The sequence below is a fragment of the Sminthopsis crassicaudata genome, chromosome 6, assembly GCF_048593235.1.
Source record: "Sminthopsis crassicaudata isolate SCR6 chromosome 6, ASM4859323v1, whole genome shotgun sequence".
Classification (NCBI taxonomy): Eukaryota; Metazoa; Chordata; class Mammalia; order Dasyuromorphia; family Dasyuridae; genus Sminthopsis; species Sminthopsis crassicaudata.
Window position 1 is genome coordinate 245,091,658 of NC_133622.1, and position 24,388 is coordinate 245,116,045.

Sequence of the window (24,388 nt, forward strand, 5' to 3'; positions counted from 1 at the left end):
TTCGTTTTTAGTTTTTGTTTATTTATTTATTTTGTTTTGTTTTTTGTTTGTTTTTTATTTTAATCTTTTTTATGTTTTTTTTTTCCTGCTTCCCTTCTAAACTTGGCTGCATTGGTTTGGTTTGTACTAAAACTTTTAAATTTAGTATAATCGAAATTATCCTTTTTGCATTTCATAATATATTCTAGTTCTTCTTTAATCATAAATTCTTTTCTTTTCCACAGATCTGAGAGATAAACTATCCTTTTTTCTTCTAATATGTTTATGGTATCACTCTGTGTATCTAAAACACGAGCCCATTTCAACCTTATCTTGGTGTATGGTTAGGTGTTGGTCAAAACCTAATTTTTGCCATATTGTTTTCCAAATTTTCCTAGCAATTTTTTGTCAAATAATGGATTATTATCACAGAAGCTGGGGTATTTGTGTTTATCAAACAGTAGAATACTATAATCATTGACTTTTGTGTCTTGAGAACCAAATCTATTCCAGTGATCAACTACTCTATTTCTTAGTCAGTACCAAATGGTTTTGATGACCACTGCTTTATAATGTAGTTTTAGTCTTGGTATGTCTAGAACATCTTCATTTAACAGTTCTTTTTTGAAGTTATTTCCTCATAATTTCTTCAAGTTTATACCAATGGATTTAGTTGCAGAATATATTAAGCAAAATGAAGGGATATATTAGAAAATTGCTTTCACTAGCAATAGAGTTTTTAAGTTGTGACTAGAATATTGTCAATTAATCATAATTTCTTAAACATTTACTCTGTACTAGAATGGTATTGAGCACTTAGAATATAAGCAAAAAGATTAAAATAAACTCTATTCACAATGATCTTACACTCAACATATAAGTTTCTATGTATGATATATAAAGACTATTATATATGCTCTCTAGGATCTATCATTTAGAAACCATGAGAAGTCACCTAGATGATTCTCTATATCTCCAGAAATAAAATATCAGTTCTGGACCAAATGATTTGACAAGTCCTGAATGGCAGATGCTTCATCATCAGGGATGTCCAAAATTCTACTTCATTTAATTCAATAGGCTTTTATTGTGAGCCTCCTATATTCCGTGTACTGAAAAGGGAGGCACAGATATGGTGATAGAAGGAAATAGTCCGTGACCTCAAATTGTTTGTGGACTATTTGGGCCATAGAAATAACACATATAATATTTATAAAAGGAAGCATTTTCAACACCACATAATTTCCTGGGCAGCACCAAGAGTAGCAAAGCTTCCCAAATAATGTACTCAATAAGAAGTACTCTTAGCATACTGTCTTTGCATTGTCCTACTTACACATGACACTTTCTGGGAATAAAGACAATATTGTAGAAAAACCTGTCCCTGACCTAATATCCTTCTTCCTCATACAAGATTATTTTCCAACAGGGAATGGAGTGAGGCAATGGTTTTCTACCAGGGATATACGACACAGTTCTCTTGATTCAACACTATGGATCCTTCCTAGGCAGATAAACCACCATCCATTTGATGAGAATCAGATTCCCTTCCTTCCAAATTTATTTTTTCCTCTAGGAAAGGTTCCAAAGTAGACAGGCATTAAATAACCTCTATATTTTCAATACAAAGAATATTTTTTGTATCTTCTCCAAAGAGGTGGAGCAAAAAGGAAACACATGACTGAGCATAAGTCTATTACTCCTTAGCCTTTTTTTCTGATGGTATTTTGCATTCTATATGCAAATGGTTCACAAGATTCTGCTTCTTTGTTCCCCTTCTTTTGCTGAGCCACCAGAGCTCTCCTAGACATTCCTTACTTGCAAACTTCAGACATCTATTTCTCCTTTCTTTTGCTTCCCTCTTCTTTTCTCTCCTTTTCACTTTTCCTGATCTTTTAATCTCTCTTCTTCTTTTCTTTCTTCTTTTCTATCTTTTCTTTCTTCTTCATTTCATCCTCTTTCCTTTTCTTTTCTTCTCTCCATCAGTCTTAGATCTCCCACTCTTCCTCTGTCTTTTCTCCTTCTGTTAGGAATTCAGAAGAATACCATACTTCACCTTGACTTCCAGCCAAGCTAAACAGGATTGGGTGCAGGTACTAATAGCCATCCACAAAAATTCTCTTTGTATAAATATTTGTAGACTTTCTATATTAAGCTTTATTTTTAAAGATTTAATTTAGATTAGAGACCTAGCTTCATTTTTGCATTTGGAGATGCTCATCCATATATTGGCAAGAGGAGCTGTTCTCAGCAGCCCTCACTGCTTATGACCAAAAAAAAGCTATATTCGTTTCATTATTTATATGCTTTCATGGTACTGAGATGAAGATTTCCCTGTTGGCTCAAGTATTTGTACTTCAACATATAACATATTGAGGAAGAGGAAAAAGAGCAAGAACAAGAATAAGAAGAAAGAAGAGGAGGAAGAGGAGAAAGAAAACAAGGTGCTTATAGATTATATTAAACACCTCTTTTCCTAAAACAAGACTGGTAATTTAGTAAATATGGTTTTATAAGTCTTATAGGATAAAGACTAAAAGATGCCTGGAGATCTAATTTCCTTACAGTTGGAAGTTCAAGCATAATCCCAGCAGATGGAAATAGCAGATGGATTTTGACTCAGCTCTCAGTATTTTTAAGTGAGTCATCACAGCTGGATAAACCTAAAGTCATGGGCTTTTAATACATACAATCATATTCACAATAGAATTGTTGGAATTTAACACTGGCCAACACATTGTGAGAGGAGGATTATGAGGGCCGGCATTTGTTGTCAAAATCTGTCAAAATTGCTGGACGAGAATATAGATTTCAACAGGAAAGATAAATATTGGAAGTGTCAGAAACCAGGAAATGTAAATCTATGGATAACTACGGTAAAAAGCAGTTCCCAATTCTGAAGGCTTTGATAGCAGCTGGTTAAACAGGGTTGGAATAAGAGAATAATGTAGGAGCTAGCGGGAATCACTTTTCAACAGAAACATAATACCCCTAGGAAGGATGCTAAAAGTTTTGGGGACAGTGAAGAATAGTGGTTAGATATTGTACTTCAGCATTCTGATGAACAAAAGCTGGGTTCAAATCACCCTTCAGAAATTGGTTAGCTATCTTACCTTAGAGTCAATTCACAACCTTTCTGAATCTCCATTTTTTCTTCTATAGAATAAGTATAACAATAGCAATCTGTCATACTTGGTTATTGTTAAGATAATATAAGTTAATTATTTAAAGTTTTTTGAAAAATTTAAAAGTTTCATTCAATTGGTAACTATTATTAATCTAATCTTGATGACATGATGAGAGAAAATATTAAGTTCCCATTAAACTGTGACTCAGAGATCATAGGATGAAAGAGATTTAAAAATTCAAAACGAGTACGTCATACAACTAAAAGAACTTGAGAGATTTGTGGCAAAGAATAGATCAGAAAAAACAAACATTGCTACAGTATCTATATTCACTACCAAAAACTCTAGATGGGATAAAGAGTCTTGTTACATTCTTGGTGATAATAACCAATATTAGAACTTCTGATTAATCAAAAGGCAAAGAGTATCAGCAAACTGAAAGACAAGGAAGTCTGCTAGTCTACAAAATAGCAGGATGAATTGGTGGAAGTCTTCCACAGACAATATCCTTGGGATGCCTCTAAGAGGAATGCTTGGATCATCACATAAAGTCGAGGAAATGAAGAGTTGTGGACCTAGATCACACATGCTCCCATTAGTGTTGTTTATCCTAAAAGAGATCTTCAGGGGATAATGAATGTAAATGTGACCTTGATCAGCATTCTGGTTACTCTCCTCTGGACATTCATCAGCTTGCTTTTCAACTCTTTCAGATGCTGGTGCCCATAACTGAAGACAACATTCCGAATGAGATTTGATTTAAAAAAGGAAGACAGTGGATGATCGTTCTCACCCCATTTGATTCCTGGAAGATTTCTCCCTCTTAATGTAGCAAAGTGTCACTTTTTATAGTTGTCACATCTCAATGCTGACATCACTGATTGTTTCTTCTTTTACTCATAAAATTGATTTTCTTTTCTACTTTACCTTCTTGATCACAGATCCTTGGAATTCTTTTCTCCATATTTTTTTTCCTGAGAGGCAGAGAGGGGTTCATATAAGATGATTCGGTTACATGAATCCAAGAAGCTGCAGATTCTGCACCAATCCCTGAGTGAATACATCCCAGAGGCAATGAAGGTGAGATGGGGAGAAAGTCATGGGAAAGAAAAGTAGAAATGAACCTCTACTATGATTCCTTTGGGTTGCAGAGGAAAAACTCAGCAATGAAACTGGAGAAAGAAGTGGGATGGCATCTAAGGGGAATTGAATTGGACTGCGATCAATATACTATCACTTTCTGTAACTCCATTTCTTTTTTGCTGAGGCAATTGAGGTTAAGTGACTTGCCCAGGGTCACACAGCTAGGAAGTGTTAAGTGTCTGACACCAGATTTGAGCTCAGGTCCTCCTGACTTCAGGGCTGGTGCTCTCTCCACTGCGCCACCTAGCTGTCCTATTTCTCCATTTCTTAATTTGTAAAGTGTGTACTCACACTGTCTCTCCTAGAATTCTGTCTTAGAATCATTACTTTTAGTCTTCTAGAGTCTAGATCCTGGAGAGAAAGAAAAAAAGACTGAGACCCATGGACAGACTAACAGATATATAAAGAGATATGGAAACAGACCAGAGAGAGCCAGAGCCAAAGACAGAGTCAGAGACAGAGAGAGACTTTATTAAGTGTTCACTATATGCCAGGAATTGAGTTGGGAATTCAAATAGAAGAGGAAAAAATTATATCCTTCCTCCTAAAGAGTTTATACTGTAATGAGGGAAGACAATGATTAGTTGGTGAGAGACAAAGATAGTTGGTGGGAGAAAGGGAAAACTCATATGAACGTGAACTATAAGAGACTGGAGAACCAGGGGTAGAGCCTTGAGATAGCTTAAGAACTTCCTGAAATGGTGGGTTTCCTGGGCAGAAACTCAACAATTGGAGGATGAGTCCTGATGGATAGAGACATTTACAAATAAGATGATTCCTCTCTTCTTGCATTTCCTTAGTAAAGAATCTGCACAGGAAGAGAAGGGCTGAGATGGGAATGTAGAAACAAGAAGGGAAAAGAGGATAGGAACAATATCATTTTCTAAGACACCGACAAAGCACTATTTTGGCACTAGATGTCACTCCTAGAAAAGTTCATGCTGGGAGGGTCCTCTTTTCTTGGTCCCCATATCACTTCTCCACTTCAGGCTGCTGCCTTCTACTTTTAGACTCATTGGCTGTTGTTGTCTACTTTAGGTATATGGCTCCATTTTTAACATCATTCGTGGAAATCCCTTCAACCTGGAGGTACTGGTGGACTCCTGGCCAGATTATCAGACTGTCATTACCCGGCCTCAGAAGAAGGTAGCTCAATGAGTACTAAAGTATTAGAAAAGGGCCATTAAGGCCAAGAGATTTCTGATGGGAAAAAGAAGCCTTCCTTCTGCCACTAAGACTTCATAGAGTTGCCCTATATTTATAAGACAATTAAATCACCATAGAAGCTCATCTTTAGATTTGGATTGGTTATGGCAGCTTTCACACTCTTCTCCTACTTTCCACACTTAAGCTAACAAAATTTCCCACTATTATGTCACTGGCTCTTCATTCTTGCCAGTTTCCTTAAGGATAATAATCTCATTTCTTCTTTCCTGCCAACCTGAATTTGGGTAGTCACATAAAATTTCATTCCTGATTTTATAACTTCCCAGGTCTTTAAAGATTTTGTATTCTTTTTATTGAGTTATTTGTTCTCCTATCATATTCATTTTTAAATGTAGTCATTCTACATTTATACTAAACAAGCCATTCCTTGAATGTAAGATTTAAGAAGAAAAAGAAAATAATGTTGCTTGGCAAAACCAACTAATACATCAATCATATTTGAAAGGATGCACCATATTCAGAAACTATGCAGAAATGGTTAGTCTCATTGCTAAGAGAATAAAGAAAATCATTAAAAACAATCTGCTCACTATTCCTAAGATTGATTTCAGTTCTAAATCTCATTACTTTTTTTTATGTGGATCTGAAGAACATTTCAAGTCACACTATTTATTCCTTAAGCTTCAGACCAACATTTCAAGATAACTTTCTCCCTTTCTTTTTCATTTTCTCACTTTACCTGTACCTCTCTCTCTCTCTCTCTCTCTCTCTCTCTCTCTCTCTCTCTCTCTCTCTCTCTCTCTCTCTCTCTCTCTTCTCTCTCTCTTCTTTCTCTCACTCTCTCTGTCTCTCTCTCTCTTTCTCTCCCTGTCTCTCTCTCTGTGTGTCTCTCTCTCTATTTCTCTCTGTCTCTGTCTCTCTTTCTCTCTCTCTTCTCTCTCTCTGTCTCTCTTTCTCTCTCTCTTCTCTCTCTCTCTCTCTCTGTGTCTCTCTCTCTTCTCTCTCTCTCTTCTTTCTCTCACTCTCTCTGTCTCTCTCTCTCTTTCTCTCCCTGTCTCTCTCTCTCTGTGTCTCTCTCTCTATTTCTCTCTCTCTCTCTCTCTCTCTCTCTCTCTCTCTCTCTCTCTCTCTCTCTCTCTCTCTCTCTCTCTCTGTCTCTCTCTCTATTTCTCTCTCTCTGTCTCTGTCTCTCTTTCTCTCTCTCTTCTCTCTCTCTCTCTTCTTTCTCTCTCTCTCTCTCTCTGTCTCTCTCTCTCTCTGTGTCTCTCTCTCTATTTCTCTCTCTCTCTCTGCATGCATATATACACACAAATATGCTATAACATATAGATGTATATTTTTATCTAAATTTCTATTGTATGTAAACATGGAGAGATTTAGTTCATTTGTGATATTTCATTCCTAAAAGATTTTATTAACAATCCTTTCCTTGTATTTTCTCCCTTTTTTAGAATGTAATTTCATGGAAGGCTTGGCAATAAGGCTTGGCAAACAGTGTAAGATTGCATACATATGTGTGATATATATATATATATGCACACATATTCATATATATGACTATAATTGTGCATCCATAGATTTCTTTTGAGATAACATGCCTATACACACTATATATGTGTGTATGTGTATATATATATATATATATATATATATATATGAATGACATGGCAGTATTCACATATGTATATATGTATATTTATACACATATATAAAATGTATATACATAAATATATACTTTATGCAAATACATTATTTATATACATATATTAATGTATATTAATATCTATGTTCACATGCATACATGCACACATGTAAATATATGTGTGTATATGTGATTCAATATGTCAGATAGGATGCTCCATGTCATGAGTATAAAACTATTAACAGTTCCTAAACCCAAATAGCTTATATCCTAGTAGAAGAAGACAGAACAAAGAGAGGAGAAATATGTTGTTTGTCCCCTGTTCTTGAATAGACCAGGACACCAGGAAGGAGATATCACAACTTTCAAGTTAATTGGATTTAAGTGAGGGAAGGCTGTGAAAAGTCACCAGCCTTACTCCCTCTTCTGGATCCATCCGGGCCCAGTGGCCCCCATAAGGACAATTGCTGATGATCCTGGATGTAGTGGGAGACCTTGGCCTGTTTGAGCTAAAGCCTTTCCCAGGTCTCAGGTGTATGAGGCATAGTCCATTCAATGATTTAGAGCAGAATAAAAATGAGGCCCAAATGGCTTCTTTTATCTCATTAAAAATAAAATAAAATAAATCTGGAAGGGGAAGACCATCAAGGTTTCTGGCAAAAATAAATAATTGCTATTTCAGTCACTTTGAGCATCACAATCTAAAGAATGACCAAATAAAGTTTGGGCTGGAATCTATTGGTGACAATCAATGAGAGCCAGAGTGATTTGGGTTTAAGGCATGCTCCATCAAAAAGAAATCTAGCCCACAAACCCCAGGAAATCTTGCTAGGTTTTAGCAATCAAAATTCATATTCTTTGGTTATAAGATCTGGAGGTAAGGGTATGTAATTCCCTATGGGAACAGAGGGAGAAGAGGAGAGAGGGAAAAGATAAGGAAGGAAGGAAGGAAGGAAGGAAGGAAGGAAGGAAGGAAGGAAGGAAGGAAGGAAGGAAGGAAGGAAGGAAGGAAGGAAGGAAGGAAGGAAGGAAGGAAGGAAGGAAGGAAGGAAGGAAGGAAGGAAGGAAGGAAGGAAGGAAGGAGGGAAGGAAGGAAGGAAGGAAGGAAGGAAGGAAGGAAGGAAGGAAGGAAGGAAGGAAGGAAGGAAGGAAGGAAAGGAGGGAAGGAAGGAAGGAAGGAAAGGAGGGAGGAGAGAAGAGGGAGGGGGGAGGAAGGAAGGAAGGAAAGAGATTCATTGCTTAACTGTATCTGATCAGTTGGGACCTAAGTGATATAGTTACTACTACTCACAGATGTCGTTTGTCTTCAGTTCTCAAATAAAACACACACACACAAACACTTATGTGTGTGGGTATATATATATATATATATATATATATATATATATATATATACATACACACACACACACACACACACACACATATATATATACACATATATACACATATATAAACACATACAGTGGTATAAACATACACACACACACATATATATATATGCATATTTGTGTGTGTATGCATGTATGACATGGAAAATAAGATGTCCATTTCAGACATGGAAAGGATAATATAGGTAGGGTAGAAATGCCTATGATAGTAGTGCAGATGAAAGAGGCAAATAGATTTTCATTCATTTTTTCTCTCAGGGGAATGGAATATCCGGATGTAGTCTTAGGAAATAAAGGGTCATTCCACAGGAAAGAAAGAACTTTAGGCATTAGAGCAAGTTAGTCTTTTAAAAATGCATTTTTCTAGCTCTGCATTCAGTTAATATGGGAGCAATTTTATGAGGAATGGAGACACCCTTGGTGATTGATGAGAAAGGAAAAAGAACACACCCCTTGGAAGAAAATGACTCTTGGCCTTGTACTCCAAGTCTATTCCGCAATCTAATGAGGGGGGAGAAAGAATGATTTGAGGAGAAAGGGATGGAGGCAAGCGTTAGGGAGTTTGAAATCTTAGAGATTTGGGATATCTTAGCCGTGAATGTTCCCCATATGTATCTCTCTTTACTAATTATACTGAGTTATTTTTCCTGTCTTCCAACTGACAGTTTATATTTGTAGAACGATATGCCTGAAGTTTATATGAGAATATCTTATTGGCACTGTTTATACTGTACTATTTTATTAAACATTTCTCTTTTGGAGCCAATTGTGCCAACTGGATGAATATTAAAGGATGAGATCTTGTAAGTTACACTGAGTAGTGTGAATAATCAATTCCCTGAACTCCTTATATTATTCACAGTCATCCTGTAGACTTTCGTTGGCTGGAAGCAATTACTATATTTTACATAATGATCATTTTAAATGTTCTGAATTCAAATACCTTTAACTATTCAAGAGCATCTATTACTTAGAAACAATCATATCATTTTAGAATTAGGGTCCTCAAATTACCCTGATCTTGGGGTTGGTGCTCTTATCTTGAATAGACCAGGACACCAGGAAGGAGATATCACAACTTTCAAGTTGTTGGGAAAGGATTGTCCCAGAAATGACAATACATTGCTTTATAGTCATATTTGATGCATATCAATAATTGCATTGTTATTATAGAGTTACCATTGTTGATGTTATTATTTCATTATTAGTCTAGATTTGTGGTTTCAATATTCCAAGCAACTTCTGATATGGAAATTCCACACATAGACATCAATCAAAAACTTCTCTGTAATGTACAGCCTTAGAGAAATGTTCGAGGAACTCAGCAAACTTATTCAGGATCAAAAGGCTATTATATTTCTGAAATAATTCTTGAACTCGAGGCTTTTTGATTCCTATGTCTACTATATCTCTGCGATGGCAGGATTTTCAAGGCAATATAGTATGCAATTTTTTCATGGAATTATTTTCATGGAAACACAAAGTTGGGAGATGGAAAAAAACCTTCAAGAATCTCTATAAAATTTTTCTTCCAGAGTTGTGGAGAACGGGCACTTCAAAGGTCAATCAGGTGGCCATAGTCATACCACTAGTAACTGGCAAAACCGAGATGCTGACTCCTGTTGCCACACTCTCTGGATTATGAGACAATGCTCTCATCCCAAAAATATAGTTTTTTCACTTGCTCTTCCCTACTGCCATGCTGTAAATAGAGAATAGCAAGAGCTTCATTTTAAATCCAGAAGTTTACAGAGTCCCCAGATCATATAAACTGGATTTTGGTGAATCCCAAGATTCCTTGAAAGTTAGAAAAAAAAAGATGCCATGTTTTCTCTGGATTCTAATATAAGGCAAAAATACAGCAATCTGATATTCAGCACCTAGTGGAAGGGAGCTGTATTTCCAAGCTAAAAATGTTTCTAAAGGAAGTTCAGTGAGTGATTGGCTATAAATGATATTAGAGAACCAGGAGAAATTGAAGATGAAAAGAGGGTCATTCCTAGAAACATTTCAGTCAGTAAGAATTTATTATGTGTTTAATGTAAAGTGCTAAATGCTGGGTGGTGGCGGCTTTATTTTATTCTTTTTTCATCTTTAATCCCTTGAGGCAAAATATTTTTTTTATGGAGAAAGATGAAAAATATAAAAGAAAAACAAAGTGCTTCCACCCTTCCCTCTGGGACATAGATGCAGCAACTGGGTTTTGCAATAGAAAGAATGCTAGACATAAAGTCAGAAAGGTGAATTCGAATCCAGTCACCATCACTTATTAGAAATGTGATTTTAGATACTATTACCTCAGTTTTTTCATTTTTAAACTGATAATATTAGTAGCACCTACCTTTCCTGCTCCCAATCTTTTTTTTATTGGTTTTCACATTTTATTTGTTCCAAATTATATGGGAAACAAAAATAATATCTAATTGTCATGTTTTATAATTTTAAGTTCAAACTTTTCATCCACATATCTCTTATTCCTTATGTATGAATGAGAAGCAAACACTTTGATAAAGGATCTTCGTGCACAGTCATGTAAAACATCTCCATACTAATTTTCAAAAGAAAACAAAAATAAAAACAAAATAAAATAACTGTAAAGGGCTGAAACTCTTGAGTCAATTCACTGGGGTTGGACAATCGAGCACTTGAGGCTAATTATTGATTGGGCAATACTCTATAGGAATATGCTTGGAAAATGGCACTTCCCACTATCCTGTGCTGGCCCAATTGTTTGGTGTATACAAAGAATTGTGGGAGGGATTAGGAGGTTCAGGGAGACTAGCCAGGGTCACTTCTGGAAGAGAGACAATGAGGTGAGGTCACAGAGATCCCACGGGTCCACTCTCTTTACTTCTACCTCTAAAGCCCTTCTGCTTATCCTGACTCTGGATGATTCTAAGGTACCCAGGGTGCTAACGCGGTCATCACAAATAACATTATATTTCAAACTTAATTCAGAGTGGATCAGTTCTGTTTCTTGAGGGAGATACAATTATTATCGGATGCCTTGTAGAATTGTTTTGGATTTTTATATTGCTTTGTATTATATAGGTCTTTTTCCCTTTTCTGAAATGTTTTTGCCTCCCCCAATCTTGATCTTCCCTGCAGGAAATGATGGATGACAAAGATCACTACATAAACACTTACCACATCTTCTCGAAGGACTTCCAGAAATTGCCGGCGATCCTAGAATGTAATAGTGTCATCAACTGGAAACAAAGTCTCACCATCCAAGGTAACATATTGAAGGTGAAAGAAAAATAGTTTTATTTGAGCCTCACAACAACCCAGTGAGGAATGCACTCCTGGGATTGTAAAGGAAAAAGCTTAGGCTCAGAGTAAGTGACTTTGCCAAGGACTATATAGCTTCAGAAGCAGAATTTGTGGTAAAATCTTTCTGAGTAGGAGGCCAGTGATCAATTCCATGTTTTATGCTTACTCTTTATACTGTACCATACTATGTTTAGATATAAACAAGGAGAAATATAATATGATGTGTGCTCTGAAAGACTTTACAATTTACATAAATAATGTCTATTATACCATGAGAACATGATAGGAGAGATAGGGAGTAAAGGTGTTATAACCAGTTTGAGATAGAGAAACTGAGGGTTAGAGAGATAAAGTGCCTGTCCAGGGAAATACAGGTGATAAGAGAGAATGATGTTTGATCTTGGACCTATTGATTACAAATCCATTGCTCTTTGACATATAGCCCTTCAATCTTGAACCAAAATCCTGATGTACAAATAGTATTGGGTTGTAGGAAGAACCCCAGATTCAGAGTCAGAATGTATGATTTCTCATCCTGGCTCCATCTCTTCCTTAGTGGGTGATACTTAATTTTGGGATACTTAATTTCTTTCTCTGGAAGATGAGGGGACTGAAATGGAGGATCTTCAATGCCTCTTTCTTCTTATAATGCTATTATTCTTCTTGTTTAAGCTGAAGTTCTATGTAAGTTGAAGAGAGATTTCTTTTCATTGTTGACTAGAGAAAGCTTTGCAGACCACTGAGTACTACTTGCATCTGAGCATGAACACTAAAGACTGAGTCAATAAAGAGCGACACATTTCTGCAATCAGTTATTTCTCTTGTCCCTCATGTGCCTTTGCTCAGTTAAATATGGGAAAAGCCAGACAGATGCTGTAGAATAGTGACTAATCTAGTTTGCTGGATAGGAAAGTAGTGATGATGTTTAAGATTATTAAATGATTCCCTGAAAGAGGAGTTAGACACCATGTAGTCAAAATCCTTAATTAAATGAGAAAAATCAGCAGAATTCTTAGCATGATTCCAGGCCCATCATAAGTGCTAGATAAATACTTGCTTTCTATCTCTGTTCTTATTTTTACATATGGAGATACTGAGTCCCAGAGAGGAAAAAAAGAAAAACAATGTCCTGTGATATAAGTCCCATTTCCCCCTCACACTCATTGCACCTTTTCCATAACAAGGCAATAAAATCCTTGTGGATTTTCCATAACAAGGCAATAAAATAGTGTGATGGACATGAAATCAGGAAGACATTCTGCCTCAGACACTAGCTAAGTCATTTAACTTTTCTTCAGTTTCCTCACCTGCAAAATTATAGATTTTGAAATCTCTTTTAGCCTTAAATCTCTGAGCTATTGGGGGAGTAGGTTCTATAGCAGATAGACTTAGTATCAGGAGGGCTTGAATTTGATTCTTTCCTCAGGCACTCACTGGATGGCTGACTCTAAGCAACTCCTTTAGCTTCTCTGGGCCCCAATTTCTCCCTCTATAAAATGAGGGGGTTCACTCAATGGCCTCTAAAATGTATTCCAGCTTTGATCAATGATACTATGATTCTCTGCTGAGATAGTTAAGCCATATTCCTACTGTTCTCCTTTCTCCAGGTTGCCAAAATGGTTTAAATGAAAAGATAAGAGATGTCGTGCCCTTCAAGTCAATAAAGGTGGATTACTCCAAGAGGTTTCTCTATATAACAGGTGATGTTCTCAAATCCATCACCTCCAATGCAAGCAAGCTGATGAAGTCAAATGAAGTAACCAGTTCAGAAAATGTGACATTTAGAAGGTGGGGAATAATTGTTCAATAATTCAAAACCAACAAGCATTGAGGGACCACCTCTACTACATTCCAGGTTCTGTTCTAAGGGATGGATATATAAATACAAAGTAGATGAATGCTTTTGCTCACTCTATCGGGAAATGATATGCACAAACATATCACACAGGGGTGTATGTATACCCACATTGTATAAAAAGCAAATATAAAATAGATATTTTGCAATTGGATGCTAGATGGGCAGAATTTCCTCCTGGAATGAGGAAAGGCTTTGTATAGAAAGTTCATTAAATTAATTGTTAAGGGAGCTAATTGTCATAATAAGCCAAGGTATTTGCTTATTATATATTTATATTTTACTCTATTGTTTCTGTAAGGGACTGCTCAGACCACTTTGATATGTAATTAGGATATTTTATAATGGTACATTATACCTTCATTAAAATAAGATGTGCCCTTTAACATCATTCAAGAAGTTGAGAGGAGGAAGTTGTGAAGAAGGGAGAAGAGGTAGAAGAGGAAGAAATGAAGGAGAAAAAGATAATGAAGTAATAGTAGCAGTAGCAGCAGCAGCAGCAATAGTAATAGTAGTAGTAGTAGTAGTAGTAGTAGTAGTAGTAGTAGTAGTAGTAGTAGTAGTAGTAGTATAGGTGATGAGAAGAGCATTCCAGAGATGGAAGACTACAATTGCAAATTCTATTGCACAGAATTAGAAAACTGAGTAATGTGAAAGAGAAAGAATAAAAAGTCCGTACTGTATCATGCATGAAGAATAATGTGTAATTAAACTAGAAGAGTTTAAAGCTAAGTTGAAAATGATATTAAATGAGAAATAAAGGGACTTTTATTTGTTTCTAGACATAATGAGAGCCCCTGTGTTTTCTTGATTTGGGAAGTCGTTAGGTCAAGTCTGTATTTTACAAACATCACTTTTGATTACATGGAGAGTGGAGCATAGTGAGTGGAGCATAGTGAGAAGACAATTGAGGCAGGGAAACAAAATTGGAATCTCCTGCAGTAGTTTTAGGTGAGAAGTAAGCAGAATTTGTGCAAGGGCCATGTGTGTAGGAAGAAGACGACAGATGCAAGAAGCCAAAGGTTTGCTTTCCTGATTTAATTCCTAGAATCGATAAGGGAGAACTTCCAGGAAATAACCATCCCTGATTTACTAGAGACGCATATTAAATATCAGTTTCAGCAATGTTGGGTTCTTGAATGCTATGTCAAGAAATAGAAAGTCATGGAAGAGCTCCCAAATTAAGTATGGGTTTAAGAAACAGACTAAAAATCTCTCTTTGGAAAACCCATGTAGCTAAGTTTGAAGAAACTAATGCCCAATGGATTCACCATGGGGAGGGAGCCGGGGAAGGAGACTGTGAACAGTAACTCATGACTGTTTTGTCATATGGTATGACTTATACCATATTGTAGTCCTCTTTAGTTCTCAATAAGTTAAAAGTGTTTTCAAAATATTGAAGGTCAGTATGAATATAGAAATTTGTCCATTTTATTCAATCATTACTGAGCCATGTGTAATGAATGCACCGGGCTAGATGCTATAGGAGATAAAAATGAGATTACCTTCCCTCTAATAAAACAGTCTTGTATTTGTGCTGAGATATGTACTCAAGGAAAAATCCTACAAGTTAAAAAACAAATTAGTAAGAAAGTGAGGTAAATATTAGTTCCAAATATGGGGACAAAACGATGATTTCTTAAGGAGTGTCCCTTGAAAATGGGTTTTGAAGGATCAGGAGGCTATCAACAGATGAAGACAGGAGTGAGGGGGAGGTTAGAAATTTAGGGAGATTGCTAACTTGCTAAATATGGGAAGGTGCAGGAAGTCTTTGGAAAACAAGAGATCAAGTAATGTTTTCTTTTGCAGTACAAATAACAACTTCAAGCCTGCCTTGTTGGATGTTTCCCATGCTGAACTTGTGAGTAACAACTGGAAATTTGGGAAAAATGAGAAAAGCCTGAGATTTGTCAAACGCTGCCTCCAAAAGTTCCCTGGATACTGTCTGCTGGGTCCAGAAGGGAATCCCATAACTTGGACTATAATGGAACACACTAATGAACTGAGGATGGTTTATACCCTCCCTGAATATCGAGGCAAAAGAATTGCAAAGATGATGGGGATTAGTTATATACAACATCTGAAAGAGAATGATATGCCATTTTATTGTAGTGTGGAGAAGATGAATGAGCAATCCCACAAATTAATGAAATCTCTTGGTTTTCATGCAATGGATTGTGGTTGGCATGAATGGAAATGTGTGCCAGATGAACTTCTTTAACTACTACTTTTCCAATCCAATTAACCTAATTCTTAAATTCTCTTCTCAATTTTTGGGGTGGCCATGGGAGACATCATCCATCAGTGTCAACTAACAATTATTTGGAAGTCAACAATTTGTTCCCTCTCAATAGATATCAACACATGAAAATTTCTGGAAAGATACTATTCTTGTAATCAGAAAGGTTTGAATTCAAGTCTTACTTACGTGTGATCCTAGGCAAGCTCTTTCAACTTTCCAGGAAGCTATATATTATAAAAAGGGCTGCCACAAACTTTTTGCACATTTGGGTCCCTTTCCCTTCTTTAAAATCTCTTTGGCATATAAGCCCAGTAGAAACACTGCTGGATCAAAGGGTATGCATAGTTTGATAACTTTTTGAGCATAATTCCAGATTGCTCTCCAGAATGGCTGGATGCATTCACAACTCCACCAACAATGTATCAGTGTCCCTGTTTTCCCACATCCCCTCCAACATTCATCTTATCTTTCCCTGTCATTCTAGCCAATCTGACAGGTGTGTAGTGGTATCTCAGAGTTGTTTTAATTTGCATTTATCTGATTAATAATGACTTGGAGCATCTTTTCATATGACTAGAAATAGTTTCAATTTCTTCATCTGAGAATTGTCTGTTCATATCCTTTGACCACTTATCAATTGGAGAATGGCTTGATTTCTTATAAATTAGAGTCAGTTCTCTATATATTTTGGAAATGAGGCCTTTATCAGAACCTTTGGCTATAAAAATGTTTTCCCAGTTTATTGTTTCCCTTCTAATCTTATCTGCATTAGTTTGTTTTGTACAAAAAATTTTCAATTTGATATAATCAAAGTTTTCTATTTTGTGATCAATAATTATCTCCAGTTCTTCTTTGGACATAAATGCATTCCTCTTCCACAGGTCTGAGAGGTAAACTATCCTCTGTTCGTCTAATTCATTTATAATCTCATTCCTTATACCTAGGTCATGAACCCATTTTGACCTGATTTTGGTGTACGGTGTTAAGTGTGGATCAATGCCTAGTTTCTGCCATATTAATTTCCAATTTTCCCAGCAATTTTTGTCAAACATTGAGTTCTTATAAGCTGGGGTCCTTGGGTTTGGGTTTTATTTTTAAAATACATGAAAAGATAGTTTCAATATTCGCCTTTACAAAATCTTGTGTTCCAAACTTTTTACCTTTCCCCTGTCGCTCTCCCCTGGACAGCAAGTGATCTAACATATGCTAATCATGTACAGTTCTTCTATATATAGATATAGATATATAGGTATATATAGATATAGATATATAGATATTTCTACCCACAAGAAAAATGAAATCAACAAGAAAAAATGAAATGAGAAAGAAAATAAAATCAAGACTTCAACAGCAAAAAAAAAGCAAACATATCTATTTTGTGATAGTCTTCATATCATCTTTCTGGGTGCAGATGGCTCTCCCCATCACTTCTATTGGCACTGGTCTAAAACACCTTACTGTATAAAAGAGTCTTATCTATCAGAATTGATCATCATATAATCTTGTTGTTGTCATGTACAATGATCTCCTGATTCTATTCACTTCACTTAGCATCAGTCCATGTAAATCTCTCCAGCCGTCTCTAAAATTATCCTGCTGATCATTTCTTAAAGAACAGTAATATTCCATAACATTTATATATCATAACTTATTCGGCCATTTTCCAACTGACGGGCATCCATCCACTCGGTTTCCACGTTCTTGCCACTACAAAAAGGGCTGCTACAAACATATTTGCACATGGGGATCCTTTTTCCTGTTTTATGATCTCTTTGTCAAAACTCTTAAACCTCTTCCATATCAACCCTGGAATATGAAAAACGGGGATCTGTGCATATAACAGTAAACACGTCCCTTCTGATCAAAGAGTTTGACACTTGGGATTTGTAAAATTACTTTTAGACTTTTATTGCCTCTAGTCAATGTTATTTATACATTGTTCCATTAGCGACAGTGAGATTATACAGGTTTATCTTTCTGAGTTCAAATCTGTCCTCAGCTACTTAGTCCCTTTCTGACTGAGCAAGTGGTTTAACCCTGTTTGCTTCAAGTTTTGCATCTGTAAAATGAGCAAGAGAAGGAAAGGTCAAACGGGTCCATTTTCTTTAGGGTCACAAAGTGTTTGACACTACCAAAATGCCTGAACAACAAAATATTGTCTAACAGGTCAAGGAATTCAGCAAGTTTATTGATATTTTGACAGCATGAACATTTCCATTTCAAATGCCAAAGTAGCTTGATAAGGGGATTTCTTCTGATTCTGACTTACTCAGGTAAACCCATCAGGATGCAGATTCTGCTCAAAATTTCTTAAAGGAATCAGATTAGAGTTTTTTCTGTGGTCAAGATGCCTACCTACAAGACCTCCCACAAAACTGGCAGGGCCATATTATCCTTTCTTTAGCTTATGGCATGCAACTCTAGGGTTTCAGTCAAGCATCAAAAGAGATTCAAAACCCAGTACAAATACTGGCTTTCCTTGTCACCTCCATGAGACTATATAGTGTCACCATACAGATAATAAGATAAAACAATGTAGAACACAGGATAACAATTTTGCAATCTGATTGTTTGATCACTTAAATGGCAGGACTTTCCTTGAATCCGCAACAGAATGGTAGAACTTGGAATTTTTTCAGAAAAGGCAAAGGTGACCTGCTAAAAATTTGCTCAAGGCAGATGCTGCTAGAGAGAGCCAGGCTACATCTTAATCTAGGTTGTCTACATTAATATAACTGAATAAACTAGATATGAGTTCTTAGGCCATATATTACATGCAACCATGTCATAGTCAACTGCTGAAATGCATTCATTAGGCTGGAAAACATTAGATTTTTGCATTAGGAATACAGGATTCTGGCAGAGATAGGAATCTTAGGGAACATCCTGTCCATCCCTTTATTTACAGAAGAAATGGATCCAAAGAGTACAATGTCTCAGGCAAAGCACCTAAATTCAAAAGTGAAAAAGCCAGGATACAAATCTCTTAGTCTTTTAACTATAACAGAGGAGCTTTCATCAATATAAGATACTTTTTCAACATTAAAAAATGTTCCCCTTTGTTTTAAACAATAATAGTAGAAAATAATTTCCATTCTGAACCACAAAATGACCCTTTATGAAAGCATTCTAGCGAATCCTTCTAGTTAAGTGCAAGAAGGAAGTTTGTCTTTCCTTATGCAAACTTGCGGTTTTCTCTTCACATAAATTATGAACTATATACTCAGAGCTGCTCTGAATTTTATCTTAATTGCCAGCATATTCAGAACTACATTCAATTCCCAATGACAGTAATGGACTCTTCTCAAATCCTAAGTAACAAATATTTCTCTGGCTTTAATTGATTATATTCTGTTTATTTACATGTATACTCTTTTATTTAAGTTTGTGATTCATCTTTGTCGAGTTGCTTTATAATATCTCACTCTGTTTTTTATAAAACTTATTTTATGCAGTTTTTCATAATTATCATTTCATTTAATGCTATGCATGAGATACAGCAAAGCCTTCATTCTAAACTCTGCTAATATATTGTAGTGTCTGTCTAAGAGATATTCATGAGATGTAGAAATTTTAAAAAATAAGTTTTGTTTGAATTTCAAAAACAAATCAATCACCTTTTAATCACCGATCATTTGTCTTTTTACTTATGGACAAATAAAATATATTAATGCTTGGCATTTGGAGGGTTTTGTTTTTTTATTTTTTCACCTAATATTCATTCATCGCATTATAACAAGGACCATGATATCTAGTCACTCAAAACAGATTTTTTTGATTGGGACCAATATTTCAATTTTCCAATAGTTTCTCACTCTCTACTGGTGAGTTGGTTCAAGATTTCTTTCCTCAATAGCTCAGTAAGATCACCCTTGCAGAATTTGAGCATTGGAAGGGTTCTCAAACACAATCTAGTTCAATGGATAGTGAAACAATAATCCTTCCTAAACCAGATGCAGCAACTAATCATCCATACTTAGCTTGACAAATCTAATGCGAAATATATGACTTCCCAAAACAACCTATCTTTCCTTTGCACAGCTCAGTTTTGAGGAAGACTTTCTTTATATCAAGCCTATGTCTGCTAGTCTGAAACTTGAGTCAGTCATTCCTGGTTCTGCCTTCTATCCTACTATGGGACATCCTTCCCATTATTTGAAGAATGCCATCTTGGATCCTTTTAGTTCAATTCTATCAACCCATGCGGGAGTTTACACCACATCTTTATGTTCACTTTCTGTTGTATCATTGCCAGCTCCTTAATATACTTCCTAAAATATGTTGCCCAGACCTCAATGCTCCAAAAAGTTTGGCCAGAGTAGAGGATGGTGGCTTCTAATTGTCTGGTTCAGAATATCACTCCTTTCTTTGTCTGCTATATCAGTTTTGACTCTTACTGAGATGAAAATTTTCTTAAAACCCACTGGTCTTATTCACAAGAAGTTCTGCCTTGATCATAGTTGCCAAACCCACTGCTAGCAAGTCTCATGCTGCCTCAATATATTCAATTGTACCCTGAAAGAGATTAAAATGTAAGTGAGAAATATTTAACAAAATAAATAATAAGAAAACGAAGCACTAAAAGCACTATTCATACAAAAGATATTCATATATAGCACATGATAAAGATGACCATGCTTAGAGGCTTTATACAGCGTCAATGCAACTCATACAATCTGCTGTTGTGTATGTATAACTCAAATACCATCTTCACACCTTGCACATGTTATTTTAGTCCTGTCAAAAATTAAGGAGTTCCACTTCTGGGAATTGTTGTCACGTTTAATTGTTCTGTTTCTGCATTTTTTTTTTGCTGAGGCTATTGGGGTTAAGTGACTTGCCCAGGGTCACACGGCTAGGAAGTGTTAAGTGTCTGAGGCCAGATTTGAACTCAGGTCCTCCTCACTTCAGAGCTGGTGCTCTATCCACTGCACCACCTAGCTGCCCGTGTTTCTGTATTTTCTATAAGGAATATCTTAGGGTACATTGACTGACAGGAAACATCCATGTATAATTAGAGATTAACTTTTTTTTTTGTCCCCAACTAATTTTTATCTCCATGAGATCTTCAGTAGATAATTAGCAGCCAGAAAGTTGAATGCCTCCAGATTTAACTTTTCTTAAATCTGTTCAACTTCCTTCTTGATCCCCGTGCTAAAGAATTCCTATAACCTGGATGGCTTTGTACATTACTTCCTAGTGTCTTTAGATTCAGTGCATTTTTGAACCTTGACCAAAGTCATTTCACATTGATTTTCCCCTTGAAGATCTCTTCTTGGATTGGAGATTTTAGATGCCCAATTCCTTGCCTCCATTCCTCTTCACTTGATAATTCAACTACTTCCCTCACAAGCAGCAAATAATTGCAATGTATCCTCTGTCCACCACTTCATACGTCCAGCAGATTTCCTAGTCGTTCAGTTCCCTTCTGTGGTTTGCTATTTATTTGATCAACAATTCTTGCTATTATTACCAAGAATATAACTGGAACCTATATCCCGTCAAGATTTTCTAGCAGTGAAGATGAATTTGTGGATGTTATTTGTTCTGATCTATTTTTTCCAAAGATCTCTCAACTTCTCTCATTCTATGAAATTTCCATTCTATGAAATTTCAAGTCACAGTGTAATGGGAAGCGAATGGTTTTCTCACATATTATCAAATATGCTTTAGATTAACAATCTAATGAATATTAATTCACCAATAATACAAAATTTTAAAAATGAATTACATCAATTCATAGGCTTCTAATAATAATATTACAAGATTGCTAATATTCCTATTTTATAGAAAAAATGAGATTCTGAGAGGTTGTGAGTTGCTTAGATAATCGTTATCAAGTTTCTGAGTCATGATATAACTTTATCAACTTTATAAATAAGGGAAGAAGGAGACATGCTTAACATAGCAATAGTTCTGAAAGAGAATCAAAATGTTGGTATTCTAGGATCTCTGTATGTCAACATTGTGATATGGTAGCACCAAATACTGCAATAACTTGGCTACATTAAGAGAGGTAGAGATTTTAGGAAGGAGGCTGGGTGGTACAGAGGTGCATTCACTTTGTACTTCCATTGTACTTTCATTGTACTTCAGTACTCTCATTGTACTTTCCCCTGTCTTTATCAGACCACATTTGGAGTCTTGTGTTGAGTTCTGGGCATCAGGACCTCAAAGAATTGATAAGCTACTGAGTATCCAGAGGAGAGCAGCCTGCATAGTGAAGAGACTTGAGTCTATGATATCTCAGGATCAGTTGAAGGAACTGGGGAGACAACCTGGAAAACAGAAGACAGCGGGGGTAAGGAAGAGGTGCAATAGTCTTCAGATATTTGAAGAATTTATCATGTGGAAGAAGGATAAGGATTCTTCCATTTGATTTTTTTCATCTAGGAAAGTTTTGAAAGTAGAAAGCATTGAGTCTACTTTACATTTCTATTAAGAATACTTTTTGTATAATCTCAAAAAAATGGAGGTGAATGTAATAGATAATTAGTGAATGATCAGATAACTATTTTAGAACTGAAGTAATAGGTAGAGTTTCTAGAATTTTGACCCTTAGATTTTTCCTATCTTACCTTCCAACTGTAAAATTTTCACTAGCTTGAAAACTGCTCCATTGTTCCCCATCTTCTGCTAAGGCATGAAAACTCTCCCTCTAACCCTACCTTGCTTGCTAATGAGTCTGCCAATTTCTTCTCTCGTCTTATTTTCTCTTTTGTCCTGACCTGTCCTATCTTTTCTTCTCCATTTTTCTTCTTTTCTTTTCCTTTCACTTCATCCCATTCTCTTAGCTTTTTTTTCTCTGCTCTCATTTCTTAGAACATTTAAAAATAAAGTATCCTTGAACCATGTATCATATATGACTATATCTTAGTTAAGTAAAGAAATGAAATCACTATGTTGAAAAATTTCACATTTTTGTAGTTAGAAATAATGGATTCTAGGGGTTTTAATTTTATATATGATTGATTTTATTCTGTTTTTATCTTCATGATGTTACATTTAGTATTATTATAAGACACTTAAAAACCTTATACAACTCTTTATTATTTATAATGTCAAATATTGTTAAGTATGCATATCAATGATATATATGATATGGATAAATGATATATATGATACAATATATATAATATTGAAATTTAAATGATAAATAATTTTATCCTAATTTCAGTAATAAATCATAATCACCACATAGTTACTAAACACTTGCCTTATTCATATGGAAAAATGAAATGTTTCATTTTTATTTTATTCTTTCAGCTAATATTCATTCATGATATTGCAGCAAAGAACATCATAGCTACTTGCTTTTAAAAAGTTTTATCGTTGGGTCCAATATTTCAGTTTGCTACTAGTGGCTCATCTCCACTATCAAGTTGGTTCATGATTTCTTCTATCAATATCTCTTTAAGATCACACTTCCAGAGTCTGAGCATTGAAAGGATTCTCAGAGATCATCTTGCTTAATGGCTGGCTAAGTAAGAATTCTCTCAAAAAAATAGATTTAGTAATTAATCCTACAACCTCTGCTTATCAATTCTAATGAGAAATATCTTACCTCCCAAGACAGTCTAATTCTCTTTTACACAGTTCAATTGTAAAGAAGGTTTTCTTTATGTCAAGCCTAAGCCTACCACTTTGGAACTTAGGTCTATTTTTTTGTTTGTTTGTTTTTGTTTTTTGTTTTTGTTTTTGTTTTTTTTTTGGTTCTATCCTCTGTCACTTTGGAACAAGAGAGATACATGTAATTCTTCAAAATGATATCCTTCCCATTATTGGAAGGATGAATTCATGACTCTTTTTAGCCTTCATTTCCAAGGACAATCTCTTTTCAATTCCTTCAATCCATGCAAAGGTTTTATCACCAATTCATTGTGTTTATTTTCCATTGGACCCTTCCCAGTTCATTGAAAAAACTTCCTACAATGGGTTGCCCAAAACTAAGCACAATGCTTCAGTCTGGCTAGAAGAGAAAGCAGTGGGCCTTCACCTCTCTGGTAAAAAATAGTATTCCTTTCTTGACCTGCTACCAATTTTAACTCTTCTTGAGGCAACAGTCCATGTAAAATCCCTGGTATTCTTCACAAAAAGTATTGTCTAGATCAGAACTATCAAACACTCTTCTAGGATGCTGCCAAAACATTCAAATGTATCCTGGAACAGATTAAAATGTAACTCAGAAATATTTAATAAAAGAAATAAAATATAAATCACATCACATTTTAAAACTTTCAACATAGGGAATCTTATCTATAATTTAGAGGCCACCATTTTTATTTGAGTGTGATACTACTGGCAGAGACCATTTTATATTAGTAAAGCAGAATATGTCTTATATGTAGTATGTTAAATATGCCTTTTTTCTACATCATTAATTTTAAATAAGTAAAACTAAATCAGTACGGGCCAAGGACTGATAAAATGTCCTTTACAATTGACCTGGAATCAGAATTTGATGACTTATGTTTATATCCTGTTACAATTCTTTCCTCATTGTCAGCCTTCTAGAATTAATATTTCCTTCTCTGGGCAAATGAGGGTTTTGGACACAATGATCTACAA

The 24,388-nt window shown here is 35.5% G+C and overlaps 1 protein-coding gene across 1 annotated transcript; it reads left to right on the plus strand.

The window, feature by feature from the left end:
* Positions 1-1,708: 1,708 nt before the first annotated feature.
* LOC141545470 (glycine N-acyltransferase-like protein 2) lies at positions 1,709-17,156 on the plus strand. The gene is made up of 6 exons (XM_074272532.1): positions 1,709-2,072; positions 4,049-4,187; positions 5,289-5,396; positions 11,559-11,685; positions 13,331-13,511; positions 15,388-17,156. Exons 2-6 carry the CDS (start codon positions 4,110-4,112, stop codon positions 15,797-15,799), a joined length of 906 nt encoding a protein of 301 aa, XP_074128633.1. The 5' UTR covers positions 1,709-2,072; positions 4,049-4,109; the 3' UTR covers positions 15,800-17,156.
* The last annotated feature ends 7,232 nt before the right edge of the window (positions 17,157-24,388 follow it).